Below are 15,215 nucleotides of genomic sequence, written 5' to 3'. Positions count from 1 at the left end.
CTCAAACGTTGGCAAATCCAGCACATACTTCTTTCTCACAAGCTCTTATATCAACTTAGTTTTGTTCTGACTCATTGATATTACGCTGTAGTCGGGCAATCTGATTGGATCAGTTTTGTGTCATTAGGATTTTGGCGGTCAGCGAATGGCGAATGCCATCTGAAGCTGAAACTAACTGCTGACTTACATTGCTACACGCACTAGATCCTTTAGAGCAGCGGTTCTCAAACTGGGGGCCACTTGATGGCGCTAGGGGGGCCGCAAAGAAATTCTAGAATATGAAATTATTATTAATAATTATTAAAAAAATTATTTTACCTGTATGTAAGTTTGGATTGTCCTATGTGAAATCTGCATTGCATGATTTCTTTTATATTGTAAAACTTGTATAAAATTGTATGTCTTCTATATTGAAAAAGTATTTCTTTAAGTGGAGTAGATTTTTTTTTTGTTTCTTGCTGAAAAAACAGATTGCTGTTCAAATTTGCAAACCAAACTTGAGCCACTGTCATTTACTACCTAAAATGTAAGAAGTTTAATGCACTTTTTTACAATCAGCAAATTAATTTTTCAGTGTTCATCTTTTACTATGAACATCACAAATGTTCAGTATTCAATACTTTTGTTGCACTTTTCAGACAATATTACTGTTAACTGTCAAAACCATTTTTTATAAAAAAAAAAAATGTTATATTTAATGAAATGTACAATTTAACTAATTTTGTATATTCAAAGACATAAAGCTACAAACAGAACTGTTGTTCCAGCATTGTACAAATTCATTTGTTTTTGGTACAATCTAAAATTTGTAAGTAAAATTGTACGTTTGTGGATGTTTTCGTTATGAGTTTTCTTTTGGGGGGCCACAAAAGGATTCACCCTACACAAGGGGGCCTCCTCCTGAAAAAGTTTGAGAACCACTGCTTTAGAGTAATGAACTAGTAATGAATGATAATTTGTTGTGCATTTGAATCTGTCTTCTCCCATCTCCAGCTGTCCTTTTATTGCTGATGTGTATGTTTTTGTTCTTCTCCCCCCCCCCCTCCCCCCTCATTACTTGTGCTGGCATGCTTATTTGCTTCATTTAGACTTGACAGCATCCCTTTGGCCAGGAATTATGTCACTGGCCACAGGTCTCCAGTGGTCAATTCCCGAGCCTCACCCACATCTGTCATAACACGTCGCCCTACAGTATCACCAGCCCTCCCCAGGAAGTAAGTCTGGGGTGGAAGATGTTTCCGTGCTCATCTTAGACCAGTTTGCCTGTCAGAAAGCGTTTTCTGGAGGTAAAGTTGGTCCGAGTTCTGCACGGGCAACAGGATTGCTGCATGGGTTTACTGGACTGTCTGCATTGCCTTGCATTGTTTGAGCCTGTATCTGTATTGCTCATGTTCTTAGGTTAAACCCATCATTTCCTGTGATTTATGATTTGTTCAGTTATATACCCTGTCATTGGTCATGTGACTTTGTTGCTGTGTCGTGTGCTGTATGTCTTTTTTTAAGCAACCATTCGGAATCTGTGACCGCTGTGTGTTTTTGCACGCAGGATCACGTCGAAGCGTGGCGAGTCGTTTGGGATCAGCCGAATTGGCAGCAAGATAAAGGGTGTGTTTAAGAGCAGCACGATGGAGGGCGCAATGTTACCACAATATGCCATGATTGAAGGAGAAGACGACACGGTGAGACAAAACATTTAGAAACGTGCTGACACTGAAGAGTTTCAGAACTAGTGTTGTCACGATACCAACATTTCAGTAGTCAATGCCAGTAGTAAAATTTCACAGTGCTCGATAACAATTTTGGGGCCATAGCAACAACTTATTTTCTTTATTTTCTATGTAAAAATAAAAAAATACAATTTTAAAAGGGTCATGACATGAGAAGTCACATTTCTTTGATCTTTTGACATAAGAGGACTTTGTACCGTAAAACATCCTGAAAGTTTCATTGCTTAAAGCTGCAATACCTAAGATTTAGATGCCGCTAGAGGGCGCTACATTCAAAACAACAACAGCAACGGCTTTGCTTGATGACGACGTGGAGGAACGCGGAATGATGGGAACTGTTGTTTTCAACTCCACCGTGGATAAATCAGTCAGACGGGAATCGAAAATTAGTTGTCATGGATGAGGTAAAGTTCGATTTCTATAAACGTTGCGTTTAATGACATGCTTGTTTTTCATTAAACTGAAATAACCGCAAGAAAAGTCAGGTTTACAAGTAAATTAGTTACTGTACGAGTCACTGGACGAAGCTATGGTGGAGAGGGTTTGAAGGGGCAGGTCTCTTGCAAGGAGTTTTTGGTAACTTTATAAAAATAAAAAATCAATTTAATGTACATTTAACACATCTTTTCATGTCGTGTAAGTAGGCATGTGCCGGTATCAAATTTTCATGCTGCGGTTAATTGATTGAGCTTTTATCACGGTATACGGTATTATCACGATATTTTAATGAAATTATTATTTTAATGCTCAAGAAAAACAGATGCATTGTGGGTCTCTAAAAAAACCCCCAACTTTTTTAAATAGTTAATTTTAAACTATTTAAAGAATTTTTTAAAGTTTAGTGACAACATGTTACAATGTTTATGGTACAATGACTGGTTTTGTATTATTCAATTAAATTCTTGGATTTGATTTCAGTCTTAATTCAATATTGACTCTTTTGGATAAACATTAGGTAGGCCCCAGTCTTTTAATATTTCTCAAGAAAAAAAAAATACACATAATGCTGTAAACATACAGAGAGAAATTAAATATAATATTTAGCAAAAATACTCCTTGCTATTTTTTTCTATTCAACTAATTTGCTGGTCATTAAATGGCTTTCCTGAGGTAAATGTAACGTTTTGTGACACAACTGTTACTGACCTGCAGTGTTACTGACCTCTTTCCGTGTTTAAAAACACTTATTGATCGTTATTGATCGTTATCGCAGATGGTGACGCCACCCACAATCACGTCATGTACCCGCAAACAGCCAATGTTCGATCACCACCTGAAATCAATGAATGGAGACAGAACAGAAACACACACACAAAAAAAACACGTGGAACGTAACATTATGTATAAGTAAATATACCTTTCGGTAAGTTCGGTAAGTACTGTATCTTTAAATAAAAACGAAAGTGACATGATCGGTTTGCTTGAACTGAGGAGCAACGATCTGTGATCAGAACCTAAGAGCTGATTTATCAATAACATTTTTATATCAAAAGTAATCTGCTCTGTCTAGTCTGTCGGTGTCAGTGTCCTCTTTGCTCTGTGATTTTTCTCTGTGGGAGAGCGTGTGAAAAGTGTCAAATGCGTTAAGCGCCTTTCAGACAGGACGCGGAATGCGCGACGCTGGCCGCTTGGTTCAACGTTGCCCTTCAGATACAACGCGATTTGCCATTTTACAAATAAAAAGTTGAACTATTTTGAACTTTAACCCCGGCGTGTGTTGGTCGATGCAGGTCGACGCAGCAGCAAAACATCCCTGCGCGTATTCCGATTCCGCGTCGCAGCATATACGCAGTGTTTGAGCGGTTGATGGAAAATAAGTTAATGCACGCTCTAAAAGTCTAAATTCGAATCTATTATTTTTCACAGTATTTTGAAGAGCCCGCGATAACAATATCGTGCATATTCATTACCGCGATTTATCGCATTACCGATTACCGGCACATGTCTACGTGTAAGTAACCACAGCTACAGTTTCACAAAATTAACGTTAAGGGGGTCGCACACCGGACGAGAAGCTGCAGCGCCGCGTCACATCTTTAAAATTCGAAAACATTATTATCTATAAGTGTAACGTTACACATACCGGCAGCGCCATTCGGCGTTACTGCGGAGTTGTCCTAAACGTGGCGCGGCGCTTCTCGTCCGGTGTGCGACTCCCTTTACAGCCAACAGTTCACATTCCCAGAATAAATGAAAAGAATAATTGTGCTCCATTCCATAACAAATGCGCGAAACAAGCTGACGTTTGTTGCTTGATAGACGCTAACGCACAACTACAACTACCGCATTTGTCCAGGACTACACGTAGTACGAGCGGAAACCGAGGTACGCGGATATGATGCAATTGACTCGCGACTCCCAGCTCACCCCTTGCTCACACGCCCCGTTTCCTTGGTTAAAATCTAAATTTTCTCGCGATTTAAACATTGTTTGAAACATTTGGAATATTGTGAGTTATCATCATAACTAAATATATAACACTAGCCTTGTGATTTTGGGATATTTTAATGCTAAAATCTTAGGTATTCCACCTTTAAAGTAACACCAGGGAGTTTTTGCTATCGGGGTTCCCACTACAGTTGGGAAACAGTATTGTCCTCTACTACTGTCAGGGGTGTAATGTAACGAATTACAAATACTCACGTTACTGTAATTAAGTAGTTTTTTTTTAAGAAATTTGAGTAAGTTTAAAATTGTGTAATTTTACTCTTACTTGAGTACATTTTAAGTGATGTATCGGCACTTTTTCTCCGCTATTTTCCTTCTGTTTGTGGCCGTTACTCATTACATGCTTGTTTTAATTGTATTTTTATCCATCAACGTGATTGGATCGAGTAATCTGTCTCGTGACTGTCATCAATTCAAATTAAGCATAGAAAACTTTAACCGCCTATTCCTGCTGTTACTCGTGACTGCTGTGGAAGTCCATTCATCACGCATCAATTCAATCCAGATATCAGCGTCTTCCTCTAATATGCTAAGGTACATTTCACATTTCTGCGTAATATGATATTTATATAGACTGGCCTGTCTACATGGCCTAACATTTGGTCTGAGGTTGGGGGAATTGCGAGACGAGTTCATAATGCGGTGAATTCCCGCTCCCATTTACTTCACAATCACAGGAGAGACGCGCGTCACGATCTGTGCACTGCCGCGTCTCGCGCTCGCCATGCCGCCAGATTCAGAATCGGTGCACCATGTCGTTAACTTGAACTGCATTTCTTACGCCGCCTTCACACTGGCAGTTGAAATCAGCTCCGATGCGGCTGCGAAACGACCGGAAGTCATTCATTTCCTATGGAGATTCGCAGACCGCATGCGAATGGGTCCGAAACGGGTCCGACCGAGTGCGGTGCGAAGAAAATCGTGTTCGTTGGTCATCCGGATGCGTTCAAAAATTTGAACTCGTGCGAAAATCTACGGACGGTTCCTATCCGACAATTCCAGCGGAAGTTGAGCGTTGCTATGGTACTGATAAACAAACCTGAATTATTAACTTTTAATAAAATAAATAATGATTTTATAACGATAAGTTGTCATGTCATTTTTTATTTTCATGACTTTCTAACGTTTATAAGGGCAGTTAATACAATTAAATTGAAGGTAGACATTGAACTATTGACCACTATATCACATTTTTTAGCCGACCTGACATGTCAACGTCCTCGGCAACTTTCCTCACGCAGCATAACCCTCATCAGAGAGATCATACAGAACTGACAGAATCAACAATCTCTCCGCCATTTTTGTTCTATTCGCGTCCGGCGCTTTTCACTGTGTAGTACGACGTCTGTTGGGAACGTATTGCGTATTACGGAGCTGATTAAGGGGCCGTTCACATAACGCGTAGAAAACGCTAGGCGCACGCGTTCTCCTTTTTCCAAAGAAGCGCCAGGGCGGTTGCACTCCGGAGGCGTCTGTCGTTGCTAAGCAACCATCAGTTGCGCTCTCCATTACATGAAGGAAATTTCAGCAATAGATTTCCACCACCGAAAAACCTTTGCTGTAACTCTGTTACAAGATTTATTTACTCAGAAAAGTAAAAAAACGCCGCAGTGTTTGGGTGCACCCCATACTACAAAAACGCAAGAACCATGGGGAATTTCACCAGCTGATTCAGGAACTCCGCCTGGACAATGGGAGGTTCAAAGCCTATTTCAGAGTGGACAAGGACCAGTTTGATTATATTTTAAGAAGAGGTAACAAAAATGGCGAGGAAGCTGATTGGTTGACGTGACACGTGACCTACGGTGCGCTTGCGGCATTCTGAAAAGTTGAGATGTTTTTATCTCGATGCGGCGCGGACGCGCCTGGAAAAAACGAGAGCGTCGCACCGCGACCGCGTCGCTTCCATTATGAGCGCGCATACCGCGCGCCTACATTTGAAATAACGAACTTGAGCGCGCAAAAGACGCGATATGTGAACCGGCCCTTAAACTGCCAGTGTGAAGGCGGCGTTAATAAGAAATTAGCACAGCTCGTTAATAAACAACGTTTTTTGATTGATCCATTATATGATCCGTCTTCATTTGGCAAGTGCACTTGCGCAAAAACATTTTTCATGTTGAACTTTTTTTTTGTGTGGATGCTGCTGATAAAACAGCTTCGCCGAGACTTCAGAGACAAAGTGTGTTTGTTTCTTTTGTAAAAGTTTCCTGGATATAACTTCCCTATTTAATGCACAATTTTCCTTACAAATTATATTATCAGCATTACAATGTGAGTAAATGTAGCCGTGTAAAACGTAAGGGATGATGCCACCCTTCTAGAACAATGCATTTACGTTTAAATTGTAACATATTTAATAGCATGGAATAAAAGTGTGTAATTAGTGTTAGCTCACTATCTTAGCCTTTTTCAGTGCATTAGTTGAGGTAATCTGATAATTAGTGATTCTCATTTATCGAAACACATTGGTACCGTTTTGGAGAGAAATTGGGTATTTTTTTGTTGTTTTATTTAACCCATCTCTTGGTGTGTGATGCTGAACTATCATATGAGTTTCTAAAGGTTTTTGAATTCTTTGCACAGTTATGAATATTGATATTTTATGTGCAACAATAGCATGCTCAGGCCCAGTGGCTTTTCGCCTTATTTTAAATGCTTTTTCCCCCAAATAATATGATTTAAATGGTGATGAGTGTACTGATTTGATGCATTTTAAAAAGATGGATGATAGATATTCTTCAATCTTTCTTACAAAGAACAAAATATAATGTGAATTACAGTATGTGCATTTTTTTTAAATTAATAAATTGTAGTGCACAGTGTTTATTTTAAGGGTTAGAATCTGCACCTCAGTACTCACTACTCACTACTCTTGAGTACTTTTAAATAAACTACTTTTTTACTCTTACTCAAGTAGTTTTTTGGACAAGTACTTTTTACTCTACTCACACTACATTTTTTGGAATGTAATGGTACTTTTACTTGAGTATGTTTTTTCAGTACTCTTTCCACCACTGACTACTGTCGTAAACTCTGTCGTAAACAACCTTGATAGCCCTGAACACTGTAGGGGGACGTCACATTCAGCTGTTCTGCTTGCGTCGTGTGTGAAATGTCTTCATCCCAGGTACAGTGGCATATATTTCAGCATGTCACATGAATATAATTTCATGGGTTTTATTTTTTTCTAACGACAAATGATCGCGATGCTCACGTTCACAAGCCAGCGTCATTATAGTAGCCTAGTCTATTGGTTACCGTTTTACTGAATCTATATGACGCTTCAATGCAATGTTTGAGTGGTAGATAACCATATATCATCAATATTATAATATCAAGCTACCATAAATGAATCTGCAAATTTTACAAATCGATTTGCATCATAGCTTGAGGCAAGAAAAAATAAACGTATATCACAGACATGTTAGGTATCCTAAAATGTGATTTTGTACATCTTATATACAAACCCAATTCCATAAAAGTTGGGACACTGTACAAATTGTGAGTAAAAACAGAATGCAATGATGTGGAAGTTTCAAATTTCAATATTATATTTAGAATACAACATAGATGACATATCAAATGTTGAAAGTGAGACATTTTGAATTGCCATGCCAAATATTGGCTCCTTTTGGATTTCATGAGAGCTACAAATTCCAAAAAAGTTGGGACAGGTAGCAATAAGAGGCCAGAAAAGTTAAATGTACATATAAGGAACTGCTGGAGGACCAATTTGCAACTTATTAGGTCAATTGGCAACATGATTGGGTATAAAAAGAGCCTCTCAGAGTGGCAGTGTCTCTCAGAAGTCAAGATGGGCAGAGGATCACCAATTCCCCCAATGCTGAGGTAAAAAATAGTGGAGCAATATCAGAAAGGAGTTTCTCAGAGAAAAATTGCAAAGAGTTTGAAGTTATCATCATCAACAGTGCATAATATCATCCAAAGATTCAGAGAATCTGGAACAATCTCTGTGCATAAGGGTCGAGGCCGGAAACCCATACTGAATGCCCGTGATCTTCGGGCCCTTAGACGGCACTGCATCACACACAGGAATGCTACTGTAATGGAAATCACAACATGGGCTCAAGAATACTTCCAGAAAACATTATCAGTGAACACAATCCACCGTGCCATTCATCGTTGCCGGCTAAAGCTCTATAGGTCAAAAAACAAGCCATATCTAAACGGGAACCAGAAGCGCAGGCGTTTTCTCTGGGCCAAGGCTCATTTAAAGTGGACTAGCAAAGTGGAAAACTGTTCTGTGGTCAGACGAATCAAAATTTGAAGTTCTTTTTGGAAAACTGGGACGCCATGTCATCCGGACTAAAGAGGACAAGGACAACCCAAGTTGTTATCAGCGCTCAGTTCAGAAGCCTGCATCTCTGATGGTATGGGGTTGCATGAGTGCGTGTGGCATGGGCAGCTTACACATCTGGAAAGGCACCATCAATGCTGAAAGGTATATCCAAGTTCTAGAACAACATATGCTCCCATCCAGACATCGTCTCTTTCAGGGAAGACCTTGTATTTTCCAACAAGACAATGCCAAACCACATACTGCATCAATTACAACCTCATGGCTGCGTAGAAGAAGGATCCGGGTACTGAAATGGCCAGCCTGCAGTCCAGATCTTTCACCCATAGAAAACATTTGGCGCATCATAAAGAGGAAGTTTTATTTTTCCCTTAAAATTATGCATTTTCTCAGTTTGTCCCAACTTTTTTGGAATTTGTAGCTCTCATGAAATCCAAAAGGAGCCAATATTTGGCATGGCAATTCAAAATGTCTCACTTTCAACATTTGATATGTCATCTATGTTGTATTCTAAATATAATATTGAAATTTGAAACTTCCACATCATTGCATTCTGTTTTTATTCACAATTTGTACAGTGTCCCAACTTTTATGTAATTGGGTTTGTATTTACTCGCAAGAATGTAGCCCCTACCAAACTTGTACACGCCGTTTAGAAGTTAAAACACCAGTTAACTTCATTTTGAAGATAAACGGAGGATAAGAAAGCTTCCGTAACATAGTAAGGCAGACAAAAAAACAAAGAGATAGTATGCAAGCAACATAACGGACTTACTAGTCCAAAAGCATGATCGCCAAGTACGCATCGGTCGGCCCCCCTCCTCCTCCTTCAGCTCACGCCAGAAAACACTAGCCCTGCCTTTAACGTGATCACTTTCTCTTTTTGCTTTGCTCCGATAAAACCTTTGCTTTCTTGTTTTTTTGTGCTGCTTCGGTCATGACAGAGCCGTTGACTATAACATTTAGCTCGCACGTCCGATTTTAAGGAAGTGGTGGTGGAAGTGCCGTCAAGCAGTCGAATATTGTAGTTCTCTTTGTTCGCGGGGTTACTACCCGAAACCCTAAGTTTAAAAGTGCGATTAAAAACGCTACAGACCCCGTCAGGCTATGGCAGACGTGCCATTCAACCTATTGTAAGTCGATGTACCATCACAAGAGACTTAAAATATATTATGAAGGTTGAAAAGTTCCCTGGCGTTACTTTTAACCCCTTAGCTGTCACCGTCCCGGTACCGGGACGCCTAACTTTACTTCACTATATTTCTATTAAGTCCTAATCTAATTATGACAAATTATATATTGTTGGAAAGGTCTAAGACTTCTAAATAGATATTCTACCCCTGTTTTGTGTTAAAAATTATGTAGGAAGAGTAATTGATGAATTGACAAGAGTGCAAAAATCTGCATCATAACAGGAGTTTTGACCTTTGTCACAAAAAGTTGATGAACCCACTTTTAATCATTGAAACTTCTGTTTTTATGCTAAAAGTTCATAATAAACATATAATCTAGTATTTTTCAATAAAAAAAAAAATATAGTACAATATTATCCTCTAAAAATGATAATATTTACATTTATTATCCTCTAAAATATAATATTATTTTTTATCGCCTTTTTTTATTATATCACATATTTTAGTAGTTATCATAAATTAGGTATCATTTGGAAGCTTATAAACTCAGAATTCTTCGTGTGAAAACTGTTTTATAATTGAAAGTTGCGTTACTATAGAAACGGTACTTATTTTATCAGGCTCCTCCCCTTTTGGGCATCATTATGTTTCATAATTTATGATCAAAACCTTTTCTAATCTTGACAAAACACATATTGCCAGAAAGGTCAGAGTCTCAAGGTTCCAAATTGTGTGACAGAATTGATATTTGGACAGAAATGTATTAATTTGTTAAGGCAGAGTGTACGCAACTAAATTCAATGGAATTCAATGGCACCCGGTGGCTATTTTTGGTACTACGCCTAAACAAAATCTCATGGGAACTTCAATTTTTGTGATATCAACTTCAAATTTGGAACATAACTTGATAAGATGTATGGCTTTGATTTTATAGAAATTTTAGAGTAAAAAATATTTTATAAAATATATATTTTATATAAAATAAAAAAATATATAGTACAGTATATTTAATTTACTGTAAATTTAAACTTCCATAACTTTTTCATACTTTCATTTTTTGAAGGGTTTTCACTTCAGCAATATTCTGCTGAGTGTTTCCTTTAAAACAAGACCAAACTTGTATATATTCCAAAGCATTCTTGAATTACAACCATTTAAGTTTGAATAGTGCATTTTAACCCCCATTCTCAAAAAAAGGGGGGGGGGGGTGACAGCTAAGGGGTTAAATGTCCTCATTATCAAAGCATTTATTTAATGAAGCTCCAGCTAGTTTTAATATTTTGGGATCTGTGATATCACACAGGTTAATACATTTGATTATGCCTGCCTCCAGAGCAAGACATTGATGAATAGTGATACATTATTACACCACAGACCCTGCCCACTGGCGTTCAGGTGCTTTACTGCTGATATTTGCCTACACTGGATGTGAGCGTCGCATCAAAAGCAAATAGAGCCCATTATAATGACTGATGCTGTCTACACTGATACAGTATACAGATGTGTGTTCAGATTATCCACAAACACAATAATTTATCACAAAGTTGATGAATTGATATACAAAATTTGCGAAAACACACCCACTCACGTCCGGTTGCCGAATACCAGCTGACTCCTCACTGAGCCGAGGCTGAGGCTCCGTCGTGACGTAAAATGTGTAAAAAAGCTATTTTTACGAGCAGTCTAAGAAACGCTCACTTTATCTACTAAATTAGTGCCCTTATGTCATTTTAAAACATTTTAAATTCCGCATTAACTTTTCATATGGTATTTTCATACAATGTTATATATTTATGTATTTTTTTTACCTGCAATATGCTCTTTAAGTAAAAAAAAATATTGAAGCATTTGCTTGTAGCATGTTGGTCTGCTTTTATACTGTTTTCAATGGAATTAAGTGGATTTTGACAAGCTTAAACATTCTGATTTGCCATTGATTTCTCAAACTCAGCATTTGTTTTTGTTCTCAACGCTTTAAAATCATATTGTAAATGTGTGCACACAAACACACATGCATTTTAATTGGCACTGGAATCCATTTTGGTGCTAAAAATGATTGAAATGTCTGTGCGGCCAGGTGGAGGAGGCAGTGATGGTGTTTGAGGACGACTCTCCAGTGCCTGTGGAGGGGGTTGGAACTCCAGGATCATCCCGCAACCTCTCCGCTTGGACCATCTCAATCCCTTATGTGGATTTTTCTGAGGATGAGGTTAAGAAAGAGCGTAACCCAGTCTTCTGCATCGACGTGGAACGCCACGACAGGAAGAATGGTGAGTTTCAAAAACTACATTTAGACTAAATAAATAAAAAAAAAAATGTTTAATCACGTCAGAGGCACTTTGTGAACGTTCTTGTTTGCTTTGCAGTGGGGCATGAGACCGAGAGCTGGTCTGTGTACAGAAGATACGTGGAGTTTTATGTGCTCGAATCCAAACTCACAGAGTTTCATGGTAAGGTTAAGTATTGTCTCTCTCTCTCTTCATGACTGAGCCTGCATGTTTGTGGTTTATTCATCGCTGTATTTTGATTTTGTATCACAGGCCCATTCCAGGATGCTCAACTTCCTTCCAAAAGAATCATTGGACCAAAAAACTATGAATTCTTGTCCTCCAAACGAGGGGAATTTGAGGAATATTTACAGGTAATTTACTTGACCTTATACACTTGATTCATCTTACAGTTTTTTTTATTCGCTTTGGTACTATTTTCACAAGTAAGGTGTACATTTTCAAAACTCATAGTGCTAATATCAAAACAGATCATCAAAAGTGCACTTTTTTCAAACATTTCATCGTGTTTTCAACTGTGTTAGTACAATTCACACAATCACAAAGTATCCTTTTACAACACAAAATAAGTGTTTCATCTACATTATTGTTTCATTCACAGTAAAGCTCTTACTATCAAACTTTTGATTTGCTTCTCTTTTTGTTCAGTTTAATACTTTTGTCTATTATTTAATCCAATTAATCATTTGGTAAACCTATAGATTTTCATTTCAGCAATATACAGTATATGGATTTTGAGAACTACAGAAATAAAATGTGTGTTTGTATGAATATTTACAGTAAATTACATGTAACCACACATGATGAATACTCATTATAGCTAATTGATTTCACATAGTGGTAACCACAATTGGCCACTATATACAGTAAATGATTGTAGAGGATGTCTTCATTTATCCTTCACTTGATTACATGATGGATATTTGGAAATTATAGATTATGTAAATGTTGGGTACTGTAAGTGCATTGCCTAATGTTACAGTAAAACTGTGTTATCTGTCTTTCATAGTACTGTAGCATATTCATTTGAGCACTTCTAAGGCCGATTTGAAACATGTATCTTGCATTGTTTGCTGTTGGATGAACTGATTGTTGAAAGTACTAAACTGAAAGAAGATCATATTGTTGTGTTTCAGTGATTAAACCAAATGTTCTCATTACATATTACAATAATCTTGTGTTTGAAATAATGATTATGTGGACTGAAAACATGTGCAACTGACTGAAAGCATTACATCAGGTTTTGAAAGAATGACTAGCTGCGTTACAAGTGTGATCAGTTTGGATTTTTGTACTAAGAGTTTTGAAAATGTACACCTTACTTGTGAAAATAGTACCAAAGCGAATAAAAAAAAACTGTATTAACACAGTATAAACATTATCCGTCTGCCATAAGGTTACATCAGTAAAATCATAAATTGATCAAATTAAATTACAAGCTCAAAGTCTCTTGCAGTGTGAGTAATAACATTACAACTACCGTAGTTAAATGCTAAATGGATATAGAAAAATATCATCAAATTAACAACAAAAGTTTACTTAGTGGCCTGGTTTCACCAACAGGGCTTAGATTAATCCAGGATTTAGTTCAATTAGGACGTTTAAGCATTTTTAATAAGTGTGCCTTAGAAAAAACATTACTGACGTGCATCTTAAAACAAAACAAGGGCAGTGACATATTTGAAGATATGCCAGTGCAAGCTGGTTTCACTTAAAACAGCTCAAACATGCATTTTAGTTCGGGACTAAGCTTAAGCTTTGTTTGTGAAACTGGGGGAATATGTGAAAAGAAAAGGTGATCTACAATATTTGTGAGTAGACACAATCATTTTCCTAAGGGCTTTTCACACTGCGTTAAACCCAGGATTTCATCATGCTGAAACCCGTTTTTAACCCCGGATAAATGACCATAATAATACTTGTCATTTAGAGGTGGGGTTAGTACTGCTTTTTACCGAGGAATATGACTTTTACAGTGTTAACCCTGCATTGTCACGCCAAACGTGTGAAGTGTGAATCTATGCAATGCTAGAATGTTAAGGCTAGATGCTAGCCTGTTAACTGTAAAATGCACATTTCGAACTTAAATGGTTGTAATTCAAGAATGCTTTGGAATATAGACATATGATTGGTCTTGTTTTAAAGAAGACATTTGGCATTTTTTTTGTAGAAGTGAAATAAATTAAGAAAGTGAAACAGAAAAAAAGTTATAGAAGTTTGAGTTTATGGAAATGTACAATGTAAAAATATGAATTATTCATATTTTACATAAAATATATATTTTCAAAACCTGGGCTACTCTAAAATGGCAGACAGATCAAAGCCAAAAATCTGAACAAATTTTAGGTTGATTTCTCAAAAAATGAGCTTTCAGTAAGATTTTGTTTGAGCGCAGTACCAAACTTTTTCACTAGGGCACAATCAGACTCCATTACTGCCCATATAAGGGCGCCTGAATTTCTATTCGTGTTTTGAGTGATATGAACCATTATTTTCACAATTTTCATACAATTTCTGAAGTAGAGATCCTATTCAGAAGTAGCATGGGAAGTTTGGCAGATTTTGATATGAATTGAACCTCTAAGAAACACATACAAAGAACACGCATGCAAGTCATAGCTAGCTGCCACATTTTTTTCTTGATATTTCAAACTTTTCAGACCTTTTTTTTTTCCAAAATAATTGAATGGATTCTATCTTTTGAACTTTTGGCATGAAAACAAACTGAGGTATCTACCATTTTTTCATGATTTTTCATGTTTACTGCTATTTTAAAATAAAGGTCTGAACACGCCTTATGAGTATGAAAATATTCTTGTTTTATATTGATAAATTATGGCTCCTCTGTAATATATTTTGAAAATCAGTCACCAAATATGGAAACTAGAGATTGTAAGCTTTCAAATGATATATAGTTTGTCAATATTATTTAAGGTATTTACTAAGATATTATTGTTTTAAAAATATAGTGGCAAACGTCCCACCTGTGGGACGGTGACAGTTAAGTGGCTAGCAATAGACAACCAATCATGTGCCTCATATTCATGTGCTTTGTACAGTCACAGAAACACCGTATAAGTAGTCGTTACAGCATTTGGTGAAAAAAATCTCAGATGGCAGCAGCGAAAACGTCAACTGCAATGAACAAGAGACAGTTTTGTTCTTACACTTTACAGTCCGAAAGATCCATTCAAAAAAAAAACAAAAAAACTTGATCGTACAGTCAATAGTGTAATATGAGGATGCACAATGCTAGGGCCCTTATGTTAACAGATCGTCCAATCAATGACACTGACAC

The 15,215-nt window shown here is 37.3% G+C and overlaps 1 protein-coding gene across 4 annotated transcripts in view; it reads left to right on the top strand.

The window, feature by feature from the left end:
- Window positions 1-15,215, top strand: part of snx14 (sorting nexin 14) — a 112,965-nt gene that overhangs the window by 55,082 nt on the left and 42,668 nt on the right. For 2 of the 4 annotated variants that reach the window (XM_089118346.1, XM_089118345.1), the window contains exons 17-21: window positions 1,089-1,214; window positions 1,547-1,679; window positions 11,707-11,899; window positions 11,996-12,079; window positions 12,170-12,270. In XM_089118346.1, the coding sequence (XP_088974472.1) occupies window positions 1,089-1,214; window positions 1,547-1,679; window positions 11,707-11,899; window positions 11,996-12,079; window positions 12,170-12,270 (637 nt within the window). The remainder of the gene's footprint in view (window positions 1-1,088; window positions 1,215-1,546; window positions 1,680-11,706; window positions 11,900-11,995; window positions 12,080-12,169; window positions 12,271-15,215) is intronic. The other 2 variants (XM_089118349.1, XM_089118347.1) reach the window with 1 other exon arrangement.

Source organism: Pimephales promelas, chromosome 13, assembly GCF_988280905.1.
Source record: "Pimephales promelas chromosome 13, fPimPro1.hap1.1, whole genome shotgun sequence".
Taxonomy (NCBI): Eukaryota; Metazoa; Chordata; class Actinopteri; order Cypriniformes; family Leuciscidae; genus Pimephales; species Pimephales promelas.
The sequence above is the reverse complement of the archived record's forward strand: the minus strand, read 5'-3'. Positions and strand labels throughout refer to the sequence as shown.